At 24.5% G+C, this 22031-nt stretch overlaps 3 protein-coding genes across 3 annotated transcripts; all 3 read left to right on the top strand.

The window, feature by feature from the left end:
- Positions 1-2886: 2886 nt before the first annotated feature.
- Positions 2887-3897, top strand: LOC110650857 (zinc-finger homeodomain protein 2). The gene has a single exon (XM_021805983.2). It carries the CDS (start codon positions 3031-3033, stop codon positions 3751-3753), a length of 723 nt encoding a protein of 240 aa, XP_021661675.2. The 5' UTR covers positions 2887-3030; the 3' UTR covers positions 3754-3897.
- Positions 3898-7737: 3840 nt separating this feature from the next.
- On the top strand, positions 7738-8973 carry LOC110650855 (NAD(P)H-quinone oxidoreductase subunit T, chloroplastic). Its single transcript, XM_021805980.2, has 2 exons — positions 7738-8208; positions 8487-8973. The coding sequence occupies exons 1-2, from the start codon at positions 7862-7864 to the stop codon at positions 8905-8907; spliced, it is 768 nt and encodes a 255-aa protein (XP_021661672.2). The 5' UTR covers positions 7738-7861; the 3' UTR covers positions 8908-8973.
- Positions 8974-20269: 11296 nt separating this feature from the next.
- On the top strand, positions 20270-21765 carry LOC110651555 (transcription factor MYB8). The gene is made up of 3 exons (XM_021806921.2): positions 20270-20519; positions 20619-20748; positions 20872-21765. The coding sequence occupies exons 1-3, from the start codon at positions 20387-20389 to the stop codon at positions 21509-21511; spliced, it is 903 nt and encodes a 300-aa protein (XP_021662613.1). The 5' UTR covers positions 20270-20386; the 3' UTR covers positions 21512-21765.
- Positions 21766-22031: the final 266 nt, after the last annotated feature.

Here is a 22031-nt window from a genome sequence, read left to right as displayed (position 1 = left end):
GTCTAAACCACTAATCTACATTTCAAACTACACAATTATTTGCCCACTTCTTCCAATTAATCATCAATCGTATCGTGCATCCACTAAAACTTTCTTCATATTCAAGCCACCACCGACAACAATAAATTATTAATTATTAATTATTAAAAAAAAAATTTCAGACAGCTTTAACAGTATTGATTTTCTTATATTAAAAATTTTTTAAATTAAGTTAAATTCACATATCATTAAGTCCACTAATTTAACATATTAATTATTCTATCTCTTTATTTTAATCAATAAAATTAATTTAAAGAAAGAGAGTGCCTAAAGTATTATAAAAGACACATTATACACTAATATATTAAATGAAAAGATGTGTTTTAAAAAATTATAAAAAAAATTAGTGCTTAACAAAAATAGAGATAAAATTAAAAAAATAATTAATACTTAATTTTCTCAATAATAAATAATTTTAAATATATATATTTTTAAATATAGATAAAAGTGAAGTTAGGTAATATATATGAATATTTTGCATAAATGATAGAAATAAGTTCTGTCCCTTTTTAAAATTTAATAAGGTATATAAACTTAAAGATCTTATTTAGACACAACAATTATGGCTCCAACCGACTCAACCACAATCCTTTTGTATACTTCAAGATCCCATCGGTCAGAAGATTTCAATTCAAGTAGGTTTGAGCACTTTAATGATTTTGATTAAAAAATTAAATCAAATTCAATGTACTTTTTTTTTTAGAAGATAGGTGAAATTAATGTAAATATAATTAATTATAATTATTGATTATAATGAAATTTATGTAAAATTTATCGTAATTAATAATTATAATAAAATTATTATATATATATATTAATTTTATTGTATAATTTTTTATTTATTAATTTTTCTCTCACTTTATATTATTAAAATATTTAAATTACTGAGATGCATATATATATAATTAAAATTTCTATAATTAAATAACTTATAATTTTTCTTGGCGTTACGACGATCTCATCAACCACCATTCATGGACTCATCTCAAAATGTCTCTCTTTACAATGAAATTTGTTGGAAAATTTTTGGGTATATTGAATCTATTCAATAATTTTGTTTGTCAATTTTTTTTAGCGAAATTTTTGTATGTCAATGTTAATTCGGTTGTTGATTTTTTTTTTTTAATTTGATAATTAATTCTTAATTTGTCATTTATTGAAATCTTTGATTTGTGATTGTTGAACAATTTGTTAATTCTTCTCTACTTCAATTTAATTTAATTTACATTATTTTTCTTTTCAATTATTTTGGTTTAGTTTGATTAATTAACAAATTGCATATCTCAAATTCTTTTTTAGTAATTTAAGATATATATATATTTTTAAATTTATATATTTAAAATTATTAATTTAATTTTTAGATAATTTTAAGATATATATATTTTTAAATTTATATATTTAAAATTATTAATTTAATTAATAAAAAATAATAATAATTATTTATTATGAACTCTACTAATTATAATAAGATGCATGTGGAATATATTTTCTTATATAAAAAAATTATAAGTGTTTATTTTTAAATAATTTCAACACTAAATCAAACAAGTTAGGCAAAATAATATAATTAATTATATGGAAAATTTTGTGCGTATGGATAATTAGGCATGACTTGAAGTGTTAGCACCCTCTCTTAGGAATGGTAATTTTGAGGAAACCTAATAGAACATATTTATATATTACATAATCAAATTTTGAATGAGTTTACTTAATTATATTATTTTTTTCAATAAATTAAAATAATAATTTATAAAAATTTTTCATAATTTATATTTTAAAATTTTAATAATTATATAAATATTGAAACTCTATTTATTTAAAATATAATTTAAATATTTATATAATTATTAAAATTTTAAAATATAAATTATGAAAAAATTTTATAAATTATTATTTTAATTTATTAAAATAATAAATATTTAATATATAAAATTAAAACTCAATATAAGTAAACTCTGTCCAATTACTTGATCATAATTACTTGATCCAATTGTCATCCCTGTCGATTTCTCACTCTCTCTGTCGCAGTAATTGGAACCTCACGGTGGCGGCCCCACTATTTGCGCCTTACCTTGGAACTCGCGTTCTTCTTCCTTCTGGGCCCCACACAGCATGGCGGGAAATGCGTGACGTGCGGGAATAAAAAACACCGTATCCTCCCCTATCAGATTATGCCCATACTGTGGAGATCTCTCGCACTCTCAGCCGTTGGATTCTCTGCTCCTCTGCTCCAGTAACGCACGTGGTGGGTCCCTTCTCCTATAATGAGACATCGAGATTTCACGAGCGGGTAATTTTACTGGGACTTCTTCTACCCAATGGACGATTGACGCGTGGATTTTTAACTCTAGCGGTCCCATTTTGTCTTTGTGAAATTAATTTCTTTAGGTGATCCGTAATCTACTTCTAATCCCTTTACAGTAATGCAATGACACGTGGCACTCAATGGTTTTCAAATTTGTGTAAGAAACAGTTGATTAAGAATTTTATTTTTCATTTTAAAATATTAATAATACTATTTTTTAATAATTAATTATATAATTTTTTAAAATCTATCCTAACACTTTTTTCTCACTTTTAATTAAATAAAATATATAATAATTTAATTATATTTAAAATATTTATTATAATTTAAATAATTTAATTACTTAATTATCATATAAAAATTTTAACATGTAAAAATAAATATATTTAATTATTTCTTTAATTACAATTAATACCTTAATATTAAGGATTTCCTATAATCTGCTGCCAAAAAAAAAAAAAAAAAACAATCAACGTGAAAGCTGACAGCTGCGCGCAAGCAAATCAACTTGTGTCTTAAATTCAATTCACGCTTCTCCCACAAGCACGATTATTACAAGTTGACGCTAAGACCCACAAAACACTCTCATATTACCATCCTTCATCTTCCTTCTCCTAAATTAGCAAAACCCTTTTTTCCTTAAACAGCACGCGCAGATAACTCCTCCATTTCCTGTCTCTTTACGCATGGACCTCACCCTCGTTCCATACCAACACTCTTCCCAATCTCATCAACCCCTCGATCATGATCACGATCACTCTCGCTCACCCCGTCCCATAATAATCCACCCTACTCCCGACAACCTACTTGTCAAATACAAAGAATGCATGCGCAACCACGCCGCTTCCATCGGCCGCCACGCTAGTGACGGCTGCGGCGAGTTCATGCCTCGTGCAGACGATGGCCTTACCTGCGCTGCTTGTGGATGCCACCGTAATTTCCACAGAAGGGAAGCTACTTCTCTGAATTTTGACCACCACCACTACCAACACCAAGTTTTCTCTACTGGGAAGAAACACTTGATAACTTCTTACTGTGATGATGATGATGATGATGATGATGATGATTATGATGGTCATGATCGACGATCGGAGACGCCGGAGAGAGAGGAGGTGAACATGGCGTCTGTTGGAAAGGCGACGGGTGGAACGAAGAGTAAGAGGTATCGGACTAAGTTCACGAACGAGCAGAAGGATAGGATGCTGGAGTTCGCGGAGAAGATAGGGTGGAGAATACATAAGCATGATAACGTGGCGCTTAATCAGTTCTGTAATGAGATTGGTGTTACACGTAACGTTCTAAAGGTTTGGATGCACAATAACAAGAATGCACACCGCCGTAGAGAAGCTGCTCCATCGGAATCTGAAGTGGCTGTTCCTCCACCGCCACCTCAGCCCGCCGAAGTCTAATGTTTGGATTTCTCTTCATGATCTTCCCATCTCTTTATCTTTATTATGGCAATCCATATAGTTTGCTTGGATTAAGTAGTAGCATGTATTAATCAATTAACTAATTAATTAATGGAAATAGCATTTTAGTAATTTTAAAAATTATTTTAAATCTTATTTATTTTTTAATTTCCACTTTGGGTATTTATGTAAGTTTACACAAAGGCAGATTTAATTCAGAAAGAAAAACTTAGAAAAAAAATTAAAATAAAAACTGAGGACAATCTATTATTTAGATAATGTATTTTATTAAAATTAATTATTTAATTTTTTTATTTAAAAAATATATTATTTAATTTTTATATTTTGCTCTAGTTAAATTATTTAATCCTTAGTCAATAATTTCTCTATTTTAGTGAAATAAATTAATTAGTTTATATATTTTTAAAAAATACATTAATTAATTTTTATAATTTGATTCAATTCACTATTTAATCTTATAATTATTTTTTATATTTAAATTATCTTAATTTTTTTTTCTTTTTTTTATTCTTCCTTTTTTTTCTTTCTTCACATATTTCTTCTCTTTTGTATTTATACTCTTTTTTCATTCATTCTCTTTTTATTTTTATTTGTTTATAAAAGAAATATAAGTGGTCTGTATAAAAGAATTAATTAATTTTCTTAAATTTTTAAATAATTAAAAAAAATTATTTTTTAATAAAAAAATAAAAATAATATTTAAAAAATTATAAATTTAAATTTAGTATTCACATTATAAAATTTTTATTTTTATTTTTATTTAAGAATATATTTTTTAAAATATATTAATTTTATTAAAATAAAGATATTAAATGTTATTATTTTTTTAAATATTGTGATTAATTAATTATTTTTTTAAAATTTAAATAATATGAATAATAAAAAATTTGATGAAATAATTAAATAATTTAATAAAAATAAAATATAATAATTAAATAATATATTTTTTTAAAATATAAAAATTAAATAATTAATTTTATTAAGATATAAAAATTAAATAATAATTTTATTTAATCTGAAAACCAATATGTACTTAGAGCCTTATTTGATTGTTTGAGGAAGTAATTAAAGTCCTAATTTTTTTTTATTATTTTTCAATAAATTTTGTGTATGTTATTTATCATTTTAATTAATTTTCTTTCAAACAATGATCACCAAATTCTTTGTCAATAAAAAAAATATTTAAATTCAATTTAAAATAACTCCCGATATTTATAACCTATATTATTTCTTGTTTTTATTTTTACATGAGAAAACTAAAAAAAAAAAACTCCTTCATTTATATATTTTTAAAAAAATTTATATATTAAAGCTAATTATAAAAAAAAAAGCACATGATAATTTTTCAAAGTAATTATTTATTAATATGCATCATTTTAATCACATTCCCTTCTACTATTATTTTATCTAAATATATAAAATACCTTTAATTATTTATATTATTTATAAAATTAAATTTTATTTATAATATAAAATTTTAAGTCTAATAGTTGTCTATAAATTGTATAAAATAACTCTTTATTACCGAAGTTGAATGTGGAATTCTATTTCAAATAGGCTGTCAATTTAATGGTAAAAGTATTATTAAAATGTGATGTGATATTCTTGTTTGATTTGTATTTGTGACATTATTATAAAATCTTTATAATTCTTAAATTTAGGTAGACTGACTAATTAATAGATAAAATAAAAAAGTTAGAGACCTTTAAATGTAATTGTCAAAATATAAAGACAAAGTAAAGAATAATAGCAAATTATAAAGACTTCATGGTAATTCACCCTATATGAAATTATTGGTATTATTATTATTAGAAAATATATAATAGACTATAAATTGTTATTAAGTAATTATATAATTATAAATAAAATAATTAAGAGTTAAAAAATTGTTGCACGTGCATTGAAAAACTAATAAATTTTAAAAGAAGTGATGAGGGAGGAGACTGAAAATTGAAACCTTTTTATTTTTGTTAGTGTTAATCTTTTTAAAGTTTAATATTTCAATTTATCTACATTACAATAAAATTAAGCTTTTAACAATATTTTTTTAACATCATTTTATTTGTGATGTTTATAGATGATATTAGAGTAATAAATAATATTAAAGTAACATATTTTAACATATGATGTTGTATAAATAATATATATAATATCATGTATAATAGCGCTATAAATTAGTGTAAAAATATTGTTAAAAACTTTAGATTACTGAGAATTTTTATTAACATCATATTTTAAATTTTTAACAGCATATAAAGTATATTGTTAAAGTTTAAATTTATTGCAGTGCTATTCTTGATTTCAATCTACCTAAAATAAAAAGTTATAAGCTAATGGTAGAGGGAAATAAAACAAAAGTAAAATTTTCTTTATTGATCACACAAATTAATCTATAAAATACCAAAAAAAATATAATTACAAGAAAAAGATCTTTCAAATGCCAAAATGTGATCAAGCATATATTAATTAGCCCAATGTAGCTTGTAGTGATAGTAGAAAAATAAGGCCCATATCAAAGCCTGGTCCAAAGAAGATGATTCACATAATTGTAAAGACTGACAAAAAAAAGAAAAAGACATTTTTTATTTAATAAGTTTTAATTGATTCAATAAAATTATTTTTTTGATCAATTTGAGAATAATTGTTTAAATTTAATGAGGCAAATTTAGGAGGACAAGTATCATCTAATATTGTGAAGATACAAGTTAGATGAGAGTATTTTATTTTATTTTATTGTTATTATTGACTAATTGATTGAACGAATTATTTAGTAGATGAAACTAATTTAAAAGTTTGAGAATTAAATTAGTAAAATTAAAAATTTTAATTCAAACTGAAAATTTTTATCAGCATATAAAGTATACTGCTTTTCATTCTCTCATGGTGTCAGAGTTAAAACCCATGGTCTTGATCTGGAGGAGTTGGTCTGTTTGTTTGACTATGGGGTGATTTCTTCCCTACTTAGGCTAGTTTTGAGCCATCTTATTTATCTATCGAGCGAGGATCTCCCTATAAAGGGCGTTCGGTGGACTTCTCTTGCCTAGTCTCGGTAAGATCTGCAACGGGCAGGTTTTTGCAGAAACTCGTTTAGTTGAAATGAGTTCAGATTTAAAAAAAAAATATTTATATAAATTTAAATTTTATATACTGTGTATTCAATTATCTAAATTTTATTTATATAAATATTTAATTAAATATAAAATATATTTTTTATAATAATATTTATAAAATTTAAATATTTTATTAAATTATTAAAATTTTAAAATATAAACTATTAATCTAAAAAATTTTTTATATAAAATATTAATTAAAATATATAAAATTAAATAGGTTTGAGTTTTTTTATTAATAATAATTAAATTTATAATAGGTTTAAATAATTGAAAATAAATTTTAGTCGAATTTGAGATAGATTTGAGTTTTGATAATATTATTTAAATTTAAATAGAGTAATTTTCATATATCCTCTATTTATTATTATCCCTATTATTAAGCTGAGTTTATTTTTAGGCTTCTTTCCTTTGGTAGCGTTTAGTCTTGATTTCAAGCCTTAGACCCTAACTTGAAATGTCATATCTATAATAACTTTGCCCAATGGGCCGTAATGCAATTTTGACAATTTCCCACCATCGTATAAACCATAATAAAGTTATATCAAATTTATGAAGAAAAAAAAAAAAGGGGAATTCCCTATATGTATTGGGTTGTGAAAAATATTATAAAGAGATATTCTTGGGTGCTCCACACACATGTATATTTAGTCACAATATTTCACTTCTTTTCTTATTTTAAGGATAAGTGATTGTTTTTTAGTGCAAGGGCCTTTATTTTCAATGCTCTAGAAGTATTTTTATTATTTTTTTTATATAGAAGTATTTAAATATGAGATATTATTTAAATTAAGAGATTCACCTATCACGAAATGATAAAGATTTTAGCACCATGTTATTGGCAATTTGGCAGTGAACAAAGAAAAAGCCAAAATGGGAACTAATCAACACCCTGAGCCACAGAAACATGAGGCTACGAAATTTCCCCCGTTCATCTTGTAAAGCAACCATGCCATTCAAGCTTCTCTATATCTCTAATGGCATCCACCACTGCCCCGCAAGCTTTATATTCTCTCTTACTCAGGACCCAAAACGCCTGCCAATCCCATAAAGACCAGCATCAACTACTGATAAGAAGAGCCACAACGAGAAGAAAACACAAGAATCAGTTTCGTGCTTTGGCCGCATCAAAAGGACCTCAAAAGCGCCAAAGAGCACCCCCAGGAGTAGATACAAGAATCCATTGGGAAAACCCAGATGAAGGATGGATTGGAGGAAGCAGCAGCACTTCGCAGCAGCGCTTGAATGCAGAAGAAGAGCAGAAGAATCTCTTGGGTGACAAGTTCGCTGAATTGCTTAAAGATGCTTCTGGTTCTCATTACCAGTGAGTCTTTACTTTTCACCTCTGCCATATTTGCTTTCTTATAATTTTTTTAATTTGCTATCTTCATGATCATCAAATTCATCCATTAGAAGTACAAGACGCAATGAAATTCAATTAAATATATTATAATTTCAATATTAGAGTATAATTTGATAATTCATAATTTCCAAGATGAATCAAACATTGTTTAGTAATTTAGAAATTTCTTGACAAGGTAATGGTAAGTTCAGAGATAATTGACTAGTCCAGTGACTCTGGAACTAATTAAAATTGAACAGGTTCTTAGGTGTATCAGCTGATGCAGATTTGGAAGAGATTAAAGCAGCTTACAGGAGGCTATCAAAAGAGTACCATCCAGACACAACTTCACTTCCACTAAAGTCTGCTTCAGAAAAGTTCATGAAATTGAGACTAGTTTACGATGTATTAAGCAACGAGGAGAAGCGCAAGTTCTATGATTGGACACTTGCTCAGGAAGCTGCAAGCCGTCAAGCAGAGAAACTGAGAATGAAATTGGAAGACCCTTATCAGCAAGACTTGGACAACTATCGATCTGTTCCAGACATGGTTGATCGCCTTGGAGGAAGAAACATGGAGCTTAGTGATCAAGCAGTCTCAGCCATCACTATTGATATCTTTATTATACTTTTTGCAATTGGTTGTATCATTTATGTCATCTACTTCAAAGAACCTTATTAATAACTTTGCATGCGTATATACATATAGATTGAGCTTTCAAATTAATTAGTTCGAATGTGTTAAATCCATGAATGTGTTCTTTCATATGACCCGTCAAGAAAGATTCTTCTCAAACACTTTAAACTCCTTATAATAAATGATATCAGAATCGATGGTTCAATATAAATGAGTATGAATATATATATCACAGGTTTTCAAACACAATTGCTCATATATTTTATTTTGCTTATCCTTTAATATAGCATTTGTACTTTTGTATTGTTGTTTGTTTCCTCCTGATAATTGAATTAAACAAGTGGTATATTAATTTATTTTAGGTTTACAATTCAAAGTTGCAATATTTTGGATTTTTTTAATTATATATATATATAAGTTAATTTATCTTTAATTATAAGCCTACGTAATTTAATATTATCTTTTATTTTTCTATGCTTTAAAAATAATTTTAATTATAAAATTATTAAGCCACCTTATAATTCTCAATTATATAACTAAATCACATATTAGTCCTGTAATATAATTTTTAGTTCTTAATTACATATATATATATATATAGATATATATATATATTTTAGTTGAAGACTATATAATTAGGAAATAAATAGGAAATGATATTTCTTATCAAGGACTATATATAATATATTTTTTTATATTAATTTTATAATTTTAATGTTAGTATTATTATTTTTATTGTTATTTTAATACTAAAAATTTAAGAATTTTTTTGTTACTAATTTAAAATAAAGATAAGAATATTGTAATTTCATGTGTAAAAATTGATATTCAAATTGAAATTAAAATAAAAATAGAATAAAAACCGTACTAAAATTGCTTAAATCTAAACTAAAATCAAAACCAAAATTTTGTAAATTTGTTCTTGAGATTTGTAGATTTATTCTGAGAAATTTAATATGAGTTACTTCGATTCTAATGATTTTGACCTTTTTGTTGTTGATTTTGCGAATGATAGTGTGGGGTTGGAATTTGAAATTTGTTCAGGTTTAAATTTGAGAAATTTAATCTGGGTTTTGATTTTCGTTTTTGAATCATAAATTTGTTCTTGAGATTTGTAGATTTGTTCTTAAAAATTTAGATATTGTTTGATTCAATTCTATAATAAAATTTATTTTATTTATAAATAAATTTTATGATAGAACTTGTTTATAAATAAATTTATTTGTTTAATATATTTTATATTAAATATGAAATTCATTTTAAATAAAATAAAATTTATATTTAGAATAAATAAAATAAAATAATATATAATAAAAAATTTATTTTATTACTTAAAATATATATAATTTTAAATTTCAAATTCATTTGTAAACTTTACGATGGAATTGATTATTAAAAATTCTAAATAAATTTTTATTTAAACTAAAAAGTATAATTCTATATTTATAAATAAATTTTATAAAATTTTAGGGGCTGTGACTTTGTGAAAAGGCAAGTGGGTGGGGAAGCTGAAAGTGGGCTCAACGGAGAGAGAGAGGAATAAATTTGTAATTAATAAAAATATAATGACTTATTTATAAATAATTGTAACATTTAAAGATTAATTTATCAAAATATAGGGATAAATATGTAAATAACAAACCATATTATTTTTCTTCATCATACTAGCGCTTGGTATTTTTTAATTTTATTAATTATTTTATCACTTAAATGCTAACATTAAAAAGTTTATATCCTTCATTTCAATGAAAGAATTGTAGACCCAAAAATGTAAAAGTGTAATAATTCAAGGCACTAAAATGTAATTTGCCCCAAAAAAAAAACAGTAAATACAAAATAAATCTATACATATTAGCATATTTAAAAGATATGTTTTTATTATAACTAATTTTTTATCTAACATGCATTATTTATATTTGTTTTATATATTCAGGATTTAATTAGTTTTATTATTTATATATATCTATATAATTTAAGGTTAAAGCATCATTTTATATTATTATTAGTAATGCATGTATTATATAGCTCTTATAAACAATATTAGCAATGTATATATTATTTTATGATTTTTTATTTATTCTAAGTTTATCTAATAATAATAATAATAATATTTGCATGATTTTCTAAGGAAAAGAATCGTAATCCCAATTTTTTATATATATATAATATATTAATTATAATAAAACTCTAACCATTTTGTCTTTTTACGTTTTTTTAGAATTAAAAAAAATAATAATAACATAATCATTAAATTATTAATGTCAATAGCTTTTAAATTTGCAAGATAATATTTAATATAAAAACAATATATCAACTTTAATTAGAAGTAAACTACAGTCTCAACCTATTAGTTTAGAGTTTTTTTTTTATTTTAAAAATATTCTTATTTTGTTTAAAAATATATTGATTTTCAATAATTAATTAAATTTAATTCTTCATTACCATTTTTTATCTTTTAAATTTTTCAATAAATAAAAATTTTATAAAATATTACTAATTTTTCTTATGCGTATATATGTCTGTACATAAACGAAAAATCTTTTTATTATTTACTTCAAATTAGCTCTGTAATTTTAAATGAATAAGAATTTCTCCCAATATTTAGATCATTTCATTTAAATCTTTTGTACATTTAAATTTAGATAATAATCATATAATTGGCACATGATATAAATTAATTTTTTTAACTTTTAAACGTTATTCAGTTACATTTGTAAATTGATTTTTACAAAAGTAGATGGTAAAAAGAATATTCTATTAATTTATTTAATTATAAGAGTTATATATATATATATATATATATATATATATATATATATATTTAAATATTATTTGTTTTGATGTAAAATATTATTATTAAATAAAATATATCTTATATTTATTTTTAATTGAAATTCTATAAAAAGCAATTTTATTGATTGAAATTAGCTTAATCAATTTTTGAATCAAGCAAAATAAATCCCTATATTCATAAATAAAACGTAAATATTTTACAAGCCTCTTTTTTCACAATTGATTTTCATTTGTATCTATTGAACTTCATTTTAAGCACAATCTACTAAACCAATTCAATTTAAAATTAAAATTGATTTTGATTGGAACTAAATCAGTCTATTTGATTATGTTTAAAACCAAAATTTTTTTAGGTAAAATATAAGAAACTAAGTCATTAAATTTATCAAAATTGGATTGAAATCAAAATTAAGAAATCAATAACTTTGCTATTTAGATAAAGAATTGGCCTGAGGGTCATCTCTAGTTTGACTCATTGTAATAAATAAAGCATTGACTTATCTTATTATTTCATCAGCTACTTTTCTAAATATGGTTATAGATAGTATTTATCCCGAAAGTAATTATAGCAAAAGTGGCTTTGGTTTTGATGATTCTCTGTTATTATTTTTAATTTAGATATTAGGTATGAGGTATTCGCTTACAACTTATTTTAATAAGCTGAGGGATCGAAAGGGGAAAGAATGAGTCGATTATCCTCCTAATCATTAACATTTGTCACGATTATATCTAAATGATTAAATTGAATTTTAAAAGTTAATAATAAATTACAATATATATAGTCCCTGAAGTTTATTTGATTAACAATATAATACATTTTTTAAACTTTATATTTAAATATTATTTGTTTATTATGTGAAATATAATTATTAAATAAAATATATCTTACATTTATTTTTAATTGAAATTTTATAACAAAGCAAATTATTGATTGAAATTAACTTAATCATTTTTTGAATCAAGCAAAATAAAATCCTGTATTCATAAATAAAATGTAAATATTTACAAATCTCTTTTGTGACAATTGATTTTCATTTGTATCTATTTAACTTTTTTTAAAGCACAATCTACTAAACCAATTCAATTTGAAATTAAAATTGATTTTAAATGGAACTAAATCAACCTATTTGATTAGGTTTAAAATCAAAATGTTTAAATAAAATGAAAAAAAAAAATTCAGTCATTAAATTTATCAAAATTGGAATCAAATTAAAATTAAGAAATCAAGAACTCTGCTGTTTAGATTAGGAATTAGCCCGCGAATCACCTCTAATTTGACCTATTGTAATGTATAACGTATTAACTTATTTTATTGATTCACTTCCTACTTTTCTAAATATGGTTATGAATGGTATTTATCCAAAAGCAATTATGGCAAAAGTGACTTTGATTTTGATGATCCTCCATTACTAATTTAGATATCAAATCTGTGTTATTCGCTTACAACTTATTTTAATAGGGTGAGGGATCGAAAAAAAAAGAATGAGATGATTATCCTCCGAGTTATTAACATTATTGTTTATAAAGGACTAAATTGAATTTAAAAGGTTAATTGCAAATTACAATATAGTCTATGAAGTTTATTTAATTGACAATATAATACATTTTTAAACTTTATATTTAAATATTATTTATTTATTATAATTATTAAATAAAATATATCTTAGATTTATTTTTAATTGAAATTTTATAAGAAGCAGTTCTGTTGATTGAAATTGGCTTAATCAATTTTTAAATCAAGCAAAATAAATCCCTGCATTCGTAAATAAAACGTAAATATTTTACAAATCCCTTTTGTCACAAATGATTTTCATTTGTATCTATTGAATTCCTTTTTAAGCACAATTTATTAAATCGATTCAATTTGAAATTAAAATTAATTTTGATCGAAACTAAATCAGTTGATTTGATTACGTCTAAAATTAAATATTTTAAATAAAATAAAAAATAGTCGGTCATTAAATTTATCAAAATTGAATTCAAATAAAAATTAAGAAATAAAAGATTTCACTATTTAGATCAAGAATCGGCCTACAGGTTTAAAATATGTGGATGGTATTTATTTTGAAAGTAATTATGGGAAATGCGGCTTTGATTTTAGTGCTTCTCTGCTTCCATTTCCAATTTAAATATAAGGTTTAAGGTGTTTGCTTACAACTTGCTTCGATAGGATAAGGGACAAAAAAGTAAAAAAAACGGGATGATTAGCGTCCAAGACTTTAACATTTGTTAAAATTTTATCCAAAAGTCTAAATGGAATTTAAAAAGTTAATGATAAATTATATTATTATCCCATAAGTTTATTTGATTAATAATAAAGCACATTTTTAAATTTATATTTAAATATTATTTATTTTTTATTAAAATATAATTATTAAATAAAATATATCTTATATTCATTTTTAAATGAAATTTTATTAAAAGCAATTTATTGATTGAAATTAGCTTAATCAATTTTTGAATCAAGCAAAATAAATCTCTGTATTCATAAATAAAATGTAAATATTTTACAACTCTCTTTTGTCACAATTGATTTTCATTTGTATCTATTGAACTTCATTTTAAGGACAATATACTAAATTGATTCAATTTGAAATTAAAATTGATTTTGATTGGGACTAAATCGATCTATTTGATTATATTTAAAACCTGTTTTTTTAAATAAAATAAAAAAATTGAGTCATTAAAGTTATCAAAATTGAACTGAAATCAAAATTAAGAAATCAAGAGCTCTACTACTTAGATCAATAATCGGCCCACGGGTCACTCTAGTTTGACTCTTTGCAATGCATAAGGTATTAACTTGTTTTATTATTTCTCTACCTACTTTTCTAAATATGATTATGGATGACATTTATCCTAGAAGCATAGCAAAGGTGGCTTTGGTTTTGATGATTCTCTGTTATTGTTTTCAATTTAGATATCAGATATGAGGTATTCGATTACAACTTATTTTGATAGGCTGAGGGACCGAAAGGGAAAAGAATGAGTCGATTATACTCCAAGCCTTTAACATTTGTTGCAGTTATATGCAAAGGACTAAGTTGAATTTTAAAAGTTAACAATAAATTACAATATAGTCCCTAAAGTTTATTTGATTAACAATATAATACATTTTTTAAACTTTATATTTAAATATTATTTGTTTATTTTGTAAAACATAATTATTAAATAAAATATATCTTATATTTTTTTTAATTGAAATTTTATAACAAAGCAAATTTATTGATTGAAATTAACTTGATCATTTTTTGAATAAGCAAAATAAATTAATGTATTCATAAATAAAATGTAAATATTTTGCAAATCTCTTTTGTCATAATCGATTTTCATTTGTATCTATTTAACTTTTTTTCAAGCATATTCCACTATACTGATTCAATTTAAAATTAAAACTGATTTTAAATAGAACTAAATCAGTCTATTTGATTAGGTTTAAAATCAAATTTTTGTAAATAAAATGAAAAAAAAATTCAGTCATTAAATTTATTAAAATTGAAATCAAATTAAAATTAAGAAATCAAGGACTCTGCAGTTTAGATCAGGAATCGACCTGCGAGTTACTCATTATAATGTATAAGGTATTAACTTATTTTATTGTTTCGTCTCCTACTTTTCTAAATATGGTTATGAATGGTATTTATCCAGAAGCATTTATGGCAAAAGTGGCTTTGATTTTGATGATTTTCTGTTACTATTTCCAATTTAGATATCAAGTATGTGGTATTCGCTTATTACTTGTTTTAATAGGGTGAGGGACCGAAAAGGAAAAGAATGAGATGAGTATCCTTCTAGCCTTTAACATTATTGTATATAAAGGACTAAACTGAATTTAAAAAATTAATTATAAATTACAATATAGTTTATGAAGTTTATTTGATTAACAATATAATATATTTTTAAACTTTTATATTTAAATATTATTTATTTATTATAATTATTAAATAAAATATATCTTAGATTTATTTTTAATTGAAATTTTATAAAAAGCAATTTTTTTATTGAAATTAACTTAATTAATTTTTTAATCAAGCAAAATAAATTATTGTATTCATAAATAAAATGTAAATTTTTTACAAATCTCTTTTGTCACAATTGATTTTCATTTGTATCTTTTGAACTTTTTCAAAGCACAATCTACTAAATCAATTGAATTTCAAATGACAATTATTTTTAAATAGAACTAAATTAGTCTATTTGATTATGTTTAAAATCAATTTTTTTATATAAAATAAAAAAATCAGTCCTTAAATTTATCAAAATTGGAATCAAATCAAAATTAAGAAATTAAAGACTCTGCAATTTAGATCATGAATTAGCCCACAGGTCACCTCTTGTTTGACTCATTGTAATCTATAAGGTATTAACTTACTTTACCATTTCGCGTATTACTTTTCTAAATATGTTTATGGATAGTATTTATGCTAGAAGCAATTTTGGCATACATGGCTTTGGTTTTTATGATTCTTTCTTACAAATTTCAATTTAAATATTAAGTATGAAGTATTCGCTTATAACTTATTTTAATAGAATAAGGGAAGAAAAAGAGAAAAAATGAGACGATTACCCTTCAAACCTCTAACATTTGTCACGATTGTATCCAAAGGACTAAATTGAATTAAAAATTTAATGATAAATTAGTTTTAATGATTCTCTATTACTATTTTCAATTTAAATATTAAGTATGAAGTATTCGCCTATAACTTGTTTTAATAGGATGAGGGATGAAAAAGAGAAAAAAATGAGACGATTACCCTTCAAACCTTTAACATTTGTCACAATTGTATCCAAAGGACTAAATTGAATTAAAAATTTAATGATAAATTATAATATAGTCCATGAAGTTTATTTGATTAATAATATAATAAATTTTTAAATTTTATATTTAAATATTATTTATTTATTATGTAAAATATACTTATTAAATAAAATATATCTTAAATTTATTTTTAATTGAAATTTTATAAAAATGAATTTTTTTTATTGAAATTAACTTAATCAATTTTTGAATCAAATAAAATAAATCCCTGTATTCATAAGTAAAACATAAATATTTTACAAATCTCTTTTGTCATAATTGATTGTCATTTGTATCTATTGAACTTATTTTTTAGCACAATCTACTAAACTGATTCAATTTGAAATTAAATTGATTTTAAATGGAACTAAATTAGTCTATTCGATTATATTTAACATAATTTTTTCAAATAGAATAAAAAAATTTTAAATAAAATAAAAAAAACTATGTCATTAAATTTATCAAAATTGGAATCAAATCAAAATTAAAAAATCAAGGGCTCTATTATTTAGAACAAGAATCGACCCGTGGGTCACCTTTAGCTTTACTCGTTGTAATGTATAAGGTATTAACTTATTTTATTATTTTGCCAGCTACTTTTCTAAATATGGTTATGGATGGTATTTACCTCATAAGCAACTATAGCAAAGATGGCTTTGCTTTTGATGATTCTCTATTACTGTTTCTAATTTAGATATTAAGTCTGAGATATTCGCTTCCCACTTATTTTGGCAGGGTAGGGGACCGAAAGGGGAAAGAAAGAGATGATTACCCTCCAAGCCTTTTACATTTGTCACGATTGTATCCAAATGATCAAATTGAATTTTAAAAGTTAATGATAAATTACAATACAGTCCTTGAAACTTATTTGAATAACAATGTAGTACATCTTTAAACTTTATATTTAAATATTATTTATTTATTATGTAAAATATAATTATTAAATAAAATATATCTTATATATATTTTTAATTGAAATTTTATAAAAAAGCAGTTTTATTAATTGAAATTAACTTAATCAATTTTTGAATCAAGCAATATAAATCCCTGTATTCATAAATAAAATGTAAATATTTTACAAATATCTTTTTGTCACAATTGATCTTCATATGTATCTATTGAACTTCATTTGAAGCATAATCTACTAAACCGATTCAATTTGATATTAAAACTAATTTTGAATGGAACTAAATTAGTCTATTTGGTTATGTTTAAAATCAAAAAATTTTAAACAAAATGCAAAAAAATTCAATCATTAAATTTATCAAAATTGGTATTAAATGAAAAAAAAAACTATGAGGTTTAGTTCAAGAATCGGCCCGCTAGTCACCTTTAGTTTGACTCATTGCAATGCATAAGATATTAACTTATTTTATTATTTCATTTGCTACTTTTCTAAATATGGTGTTAGAAGGTATTTATCCCGGAAGCAATTATGGCAAAGGTGGCTTTGGTTTTGATGCTTCTTTATTATCGTTTCCAATTTAGATATCAGGTATGAGATATTCGCTTACAACTGTGATTTGAATTAAGAATCGGCACGTAGTTCACCTTTAGTTTGGCTAAATACAATGCATAAGGTATTAACTTATTTTATTATTTCACTAGCTATTTTTCTAAATATGATTATGGATGGTATTTATCACGGAAGTAATTATGGCAAAGGTGGCTTTGGTTACTATTTCCAATTTAGATATCAGGTACGAGATATTCGCTTACAACTGTGATTTAGATCAAGAATCGGCCTGCGGGTCACGTTTAATTTGGCTCAAATCAATGTGCAAGGTATTAACTTATTTTATTATTTTGCTAGCTACTTTTCTGAATATAGTTAAGGATGATATTTATCCCGGAAGTAATTATGGCAAAGATGACTTTTGTTTTGATGATTTTCTGTTACTATTTCCAATTTAGATATCAAGCATGAGGTATTCACATATAACTGCAATTTAGATCAAGAATCAGCTCATGAGTCGCATTTAATTTAGCTCATTACAATGTATAAGATATTAACTTATTTTATTATTTCTCCGGTTACTTTTCTAAATAAGGTTATGGATGATATTTATCCCGAAAGTAATTATGACAAAGATGGCTTTGATTTTAATGCTTCTTTGTTACGATTTCCAATTTAGATATCATAATGATGTATTTGCTTACAACTTGTTTTGATAATACGAAAGACTAAAAGGGAAAGAATGAGACAATTACCCTTCAAGCTTTGTAGTTATTTTGAAGAGAGATTTGTAATTTTACAATTTATTTTTTGTGATACAAATTTATTTGGCTTGATTAAAAAAATAATTAAGTTACTTCTAATTAATAAAAATATTTTTTTAATATAAAATTTCAATTTTAAAAGTCAATATAGAATATATTTTTATATAATAAATAACTAATATTTAAGTATAAAAATTTAAATAACAGACTATTTTATTAATTAAATAAAACTTCATAATTTATATTATAATTTACCGTTAATTTTTTGAATTCAATATAGCTCTTTGGATATCATCAAGACAAAATATTAAAGTTTCAGTATTTTTTGCATATAATTGAAAAAAATTATATATAATTGTGAATTGGTGTAAAATATAAATGGTGAGTAAAAAAGAAAGATAAAAAAGATATGAAATTTTTTTTTTATTATTATAGCAGACGAACATAATAACTATTAATTTAATAAGTTATATCGACAGTTTCTTTTTGGGATAATAAGCAAAGATTAGCTTTATTTAAGGCTTAGAATATAAGATTATAATCATAATTTAGATGATTTAATTTTAAATTTAAAATTCTAAAAATTTTATCAGCATAAAAATTCTAAGATCATTTCATATACAAATTACATTGGAAACTAAAATTTCTCACATAGTTAATTAAAAATCGAAATCCATTATCAAGGAAATACAGAAATTGGAAAAAAAGAAATTAAAGAACTAAACCTATCATTATAACTATCACAATTATGAATTCTTAATTCAAATAAGGTGAACAATTATGAGAAAAATACAATTATTTCATTAATAAACTATAATTCAGTGATATTAAAATAATATTCGAATTATATATATTAAAATAATTTTTGAATTATATACTTCAAATTAAAATTTTAATTAAAATCAAATAAAAAACATAACTATTTATTGTGCAATTTACTTAATATTTTACTATATAAATTTAAACCATAAATTCTTTAATTGTAATATAGACTTTTATTAAAAAATAATCTTATTAGTTGGGGTGGTATACAAATAAGAAAATGACAACCATTTCCCCTATTTTGGCGAAGAGCATGAAGTTGGTAAAATTTAAAGAGGAGGAAGGATGAGATGATGAGAGAAGCGATAAATAAGGAAACCCAATTGGCATAACCATCACAAAGGCCAAAAAACTAGTCTTTTTTTTTTTTTAATGATAAATATAAATATTATGTGAAATAAAAAATTAGAAAAAAAAAAAAGAAGAAAAGCCAAAAAGGGATATAATTTTGTGTGGAGAAAGGCTAAAGAAGCACAATGGAAGCATTTTGGGCTTGAATTGTGTCTCCACCATGACCCATAAAGGAAAAGAAAAGAGAAAAGAGAAGAAGGCGATAAAGAAAGAAAAAAAAATAATAATAAAAAAGAGACCAAATCTGACGTAAGAGTAGAGCTACCTACCTAATCCAGCTCCTATCTGTAGCCACTTGTCTCTCTCATCAACTTGGTCAAATCTTTCCATTCTGTCATTTCCCTTTCTTTCCTTTTCCTTCCTTCCCTTTCCTCCCCTACTCCCCCCCCCCCTTTTCCATCCCTACATATAAAATCCCCCCTCTCCCCAGTCCCATCCATTCCTGCCAAACTCTTCCTCCCCTCTCTCTGCATTTTCCAACAGAACCAAACCCATTATTTTAAAGCTATAATCCTCCAAGCTCAGTACTGATATCCTGCCATGGGACGCTCCCCTTGCTGTGAGAAAGCTCATACCAACAAAGGAGCCTGGACCAAAGAGGAAGACCAACGCCTCATCGAGTACATCCGCATCCATGGCGAAGGCTGCTGGCGTTCCCTCCCTAAAGCTGCTGGTATCTCACCTACGCACCACCATAACTCTCTGCATATGGTTATATCTATCTGTTTGTGTAAAGTTTTATTATTATTTTTTTTATATTTGGGTTTTGTAGGATTGCTTAGATGTGGCAAAAGTTGCAGACTTAGATGGATAAACTACCTCAGGCCTGATCTTAAAAGGGGGAATTTCACTGATGAAGAAGATGAGCTTATTATTAAGTTTCACAGCTTGCTAGGCAACAAGTAAACAAACTTCCCTTATTTGATTTCTGACAAAGACAATTCTTTTTCTGGTTTTTTTTTTTTTATAATTTCAATTTAACAAATTAAAGAACTGGAAATTAATTGTTTGAATTTTTGTTGCAGATGGTCTCTAATAGCTGGAAGATTACCAGGAAGAACAGATAATGAGATCAAGAACTACTGGAACACCCACATCAAGCGTAAGTTAATTAGCCGAGGCATTGACCCACAAACTCATGGCCCGCGCAACGAAAAAACCACCACCATCAGCAAGACGACGGCCGCCACTGGCGCCGCTAAACCCAACGCCAACAGAGTCACACAGTTAAACTTCGAAAACACTTCTCCTCGATCAATAGCCGAAATCAATCATTTGAAAGGCAATATCGAGAGCAAATACTCCAGTAATTTCTACTCCAGTTTCAACCCCACAAAAGCAGAGTCCACAGAAGAAAATAACGGTACCAGCAGCGGGATGACCACCGACGAAGAACACCACCGCCACCACCAACAAGAAAGGGAAAGCAGCTATGAAAATCAAGAAGTTAATTTGGATTTAACAATAGCGCTAGCTCCAAGTCGAAGTGAGTTGATTCCGAGATCTTCTTCCAACTCAGCCGAGTCAAAGTTACAGCAGCAAACTTCATACCAATTGCTTGATCAAACTCGGAGGGTCTGCACTTGTTGTCAATTGGGTTCACAGAGGAGTGAATTGTGTAGCAAATGCCAGAATTCAAATGGGTTCTATAGATATTACTATTAGTCTATTACTGAAAGATTCGCAGCTATAAATTTCAAATTTTTGGTTTTTTTGACGTTGGGGTTAGATCGGTGCAAATGAATGCTGAGACACCAATTTGGCAACTTTCACCTACCAGTTCGGTGTAATCAAGGGGCAATTAATTAAAGATTTGTGTTTTTTTTTTTTTTTTTTAACCTAAGATTTGTATGGTATGTTATATGAATCCAAAGTTACCCTCTGCAAAAAGAATTAAATGCTGTTTTTGGATTCTTTCATGGATGCTTTATTGTGATCATTCAATTTTTGCAATCTCTACCAGAAAAAAAAAAAAAAAAGCACTCAACCTGTTCTTAGTCAAAATTGTTTTTTTAGAAAAGCATTATTTTAGTATTTTAACATTAAAATTTATTAAATTTAATTTTTAAATTATTTTTTAATATTTTACAATTAATAAATTTTTAAAAATATATTTTTCTCAACAATAATTTCAATAACTATAATTAAATAAAATTTTAATTTGTCTTATTATTTTTAATGTGGG

This window comes from Hevea brasiliensis, chromosome 12 (assembly GCF_030052815.1).
Source record: "Hevea brasiliensis isolate MT/VB/25A 57/8 chromosome 12, ASM3005281v1, whole genome shotgun sequence".
Lineage (NCBI taxonomy): Eukaryota > Viridiplantae > Streptophyta > Magnoliopsida > Malpighiales > Euphorbiaceae > Hevea > Hevea brasiliensis.
Note: the sequence above shows the minus strand (reverse complement) of the source record. Positions and strands in the feature narration are given on the sequence as shown.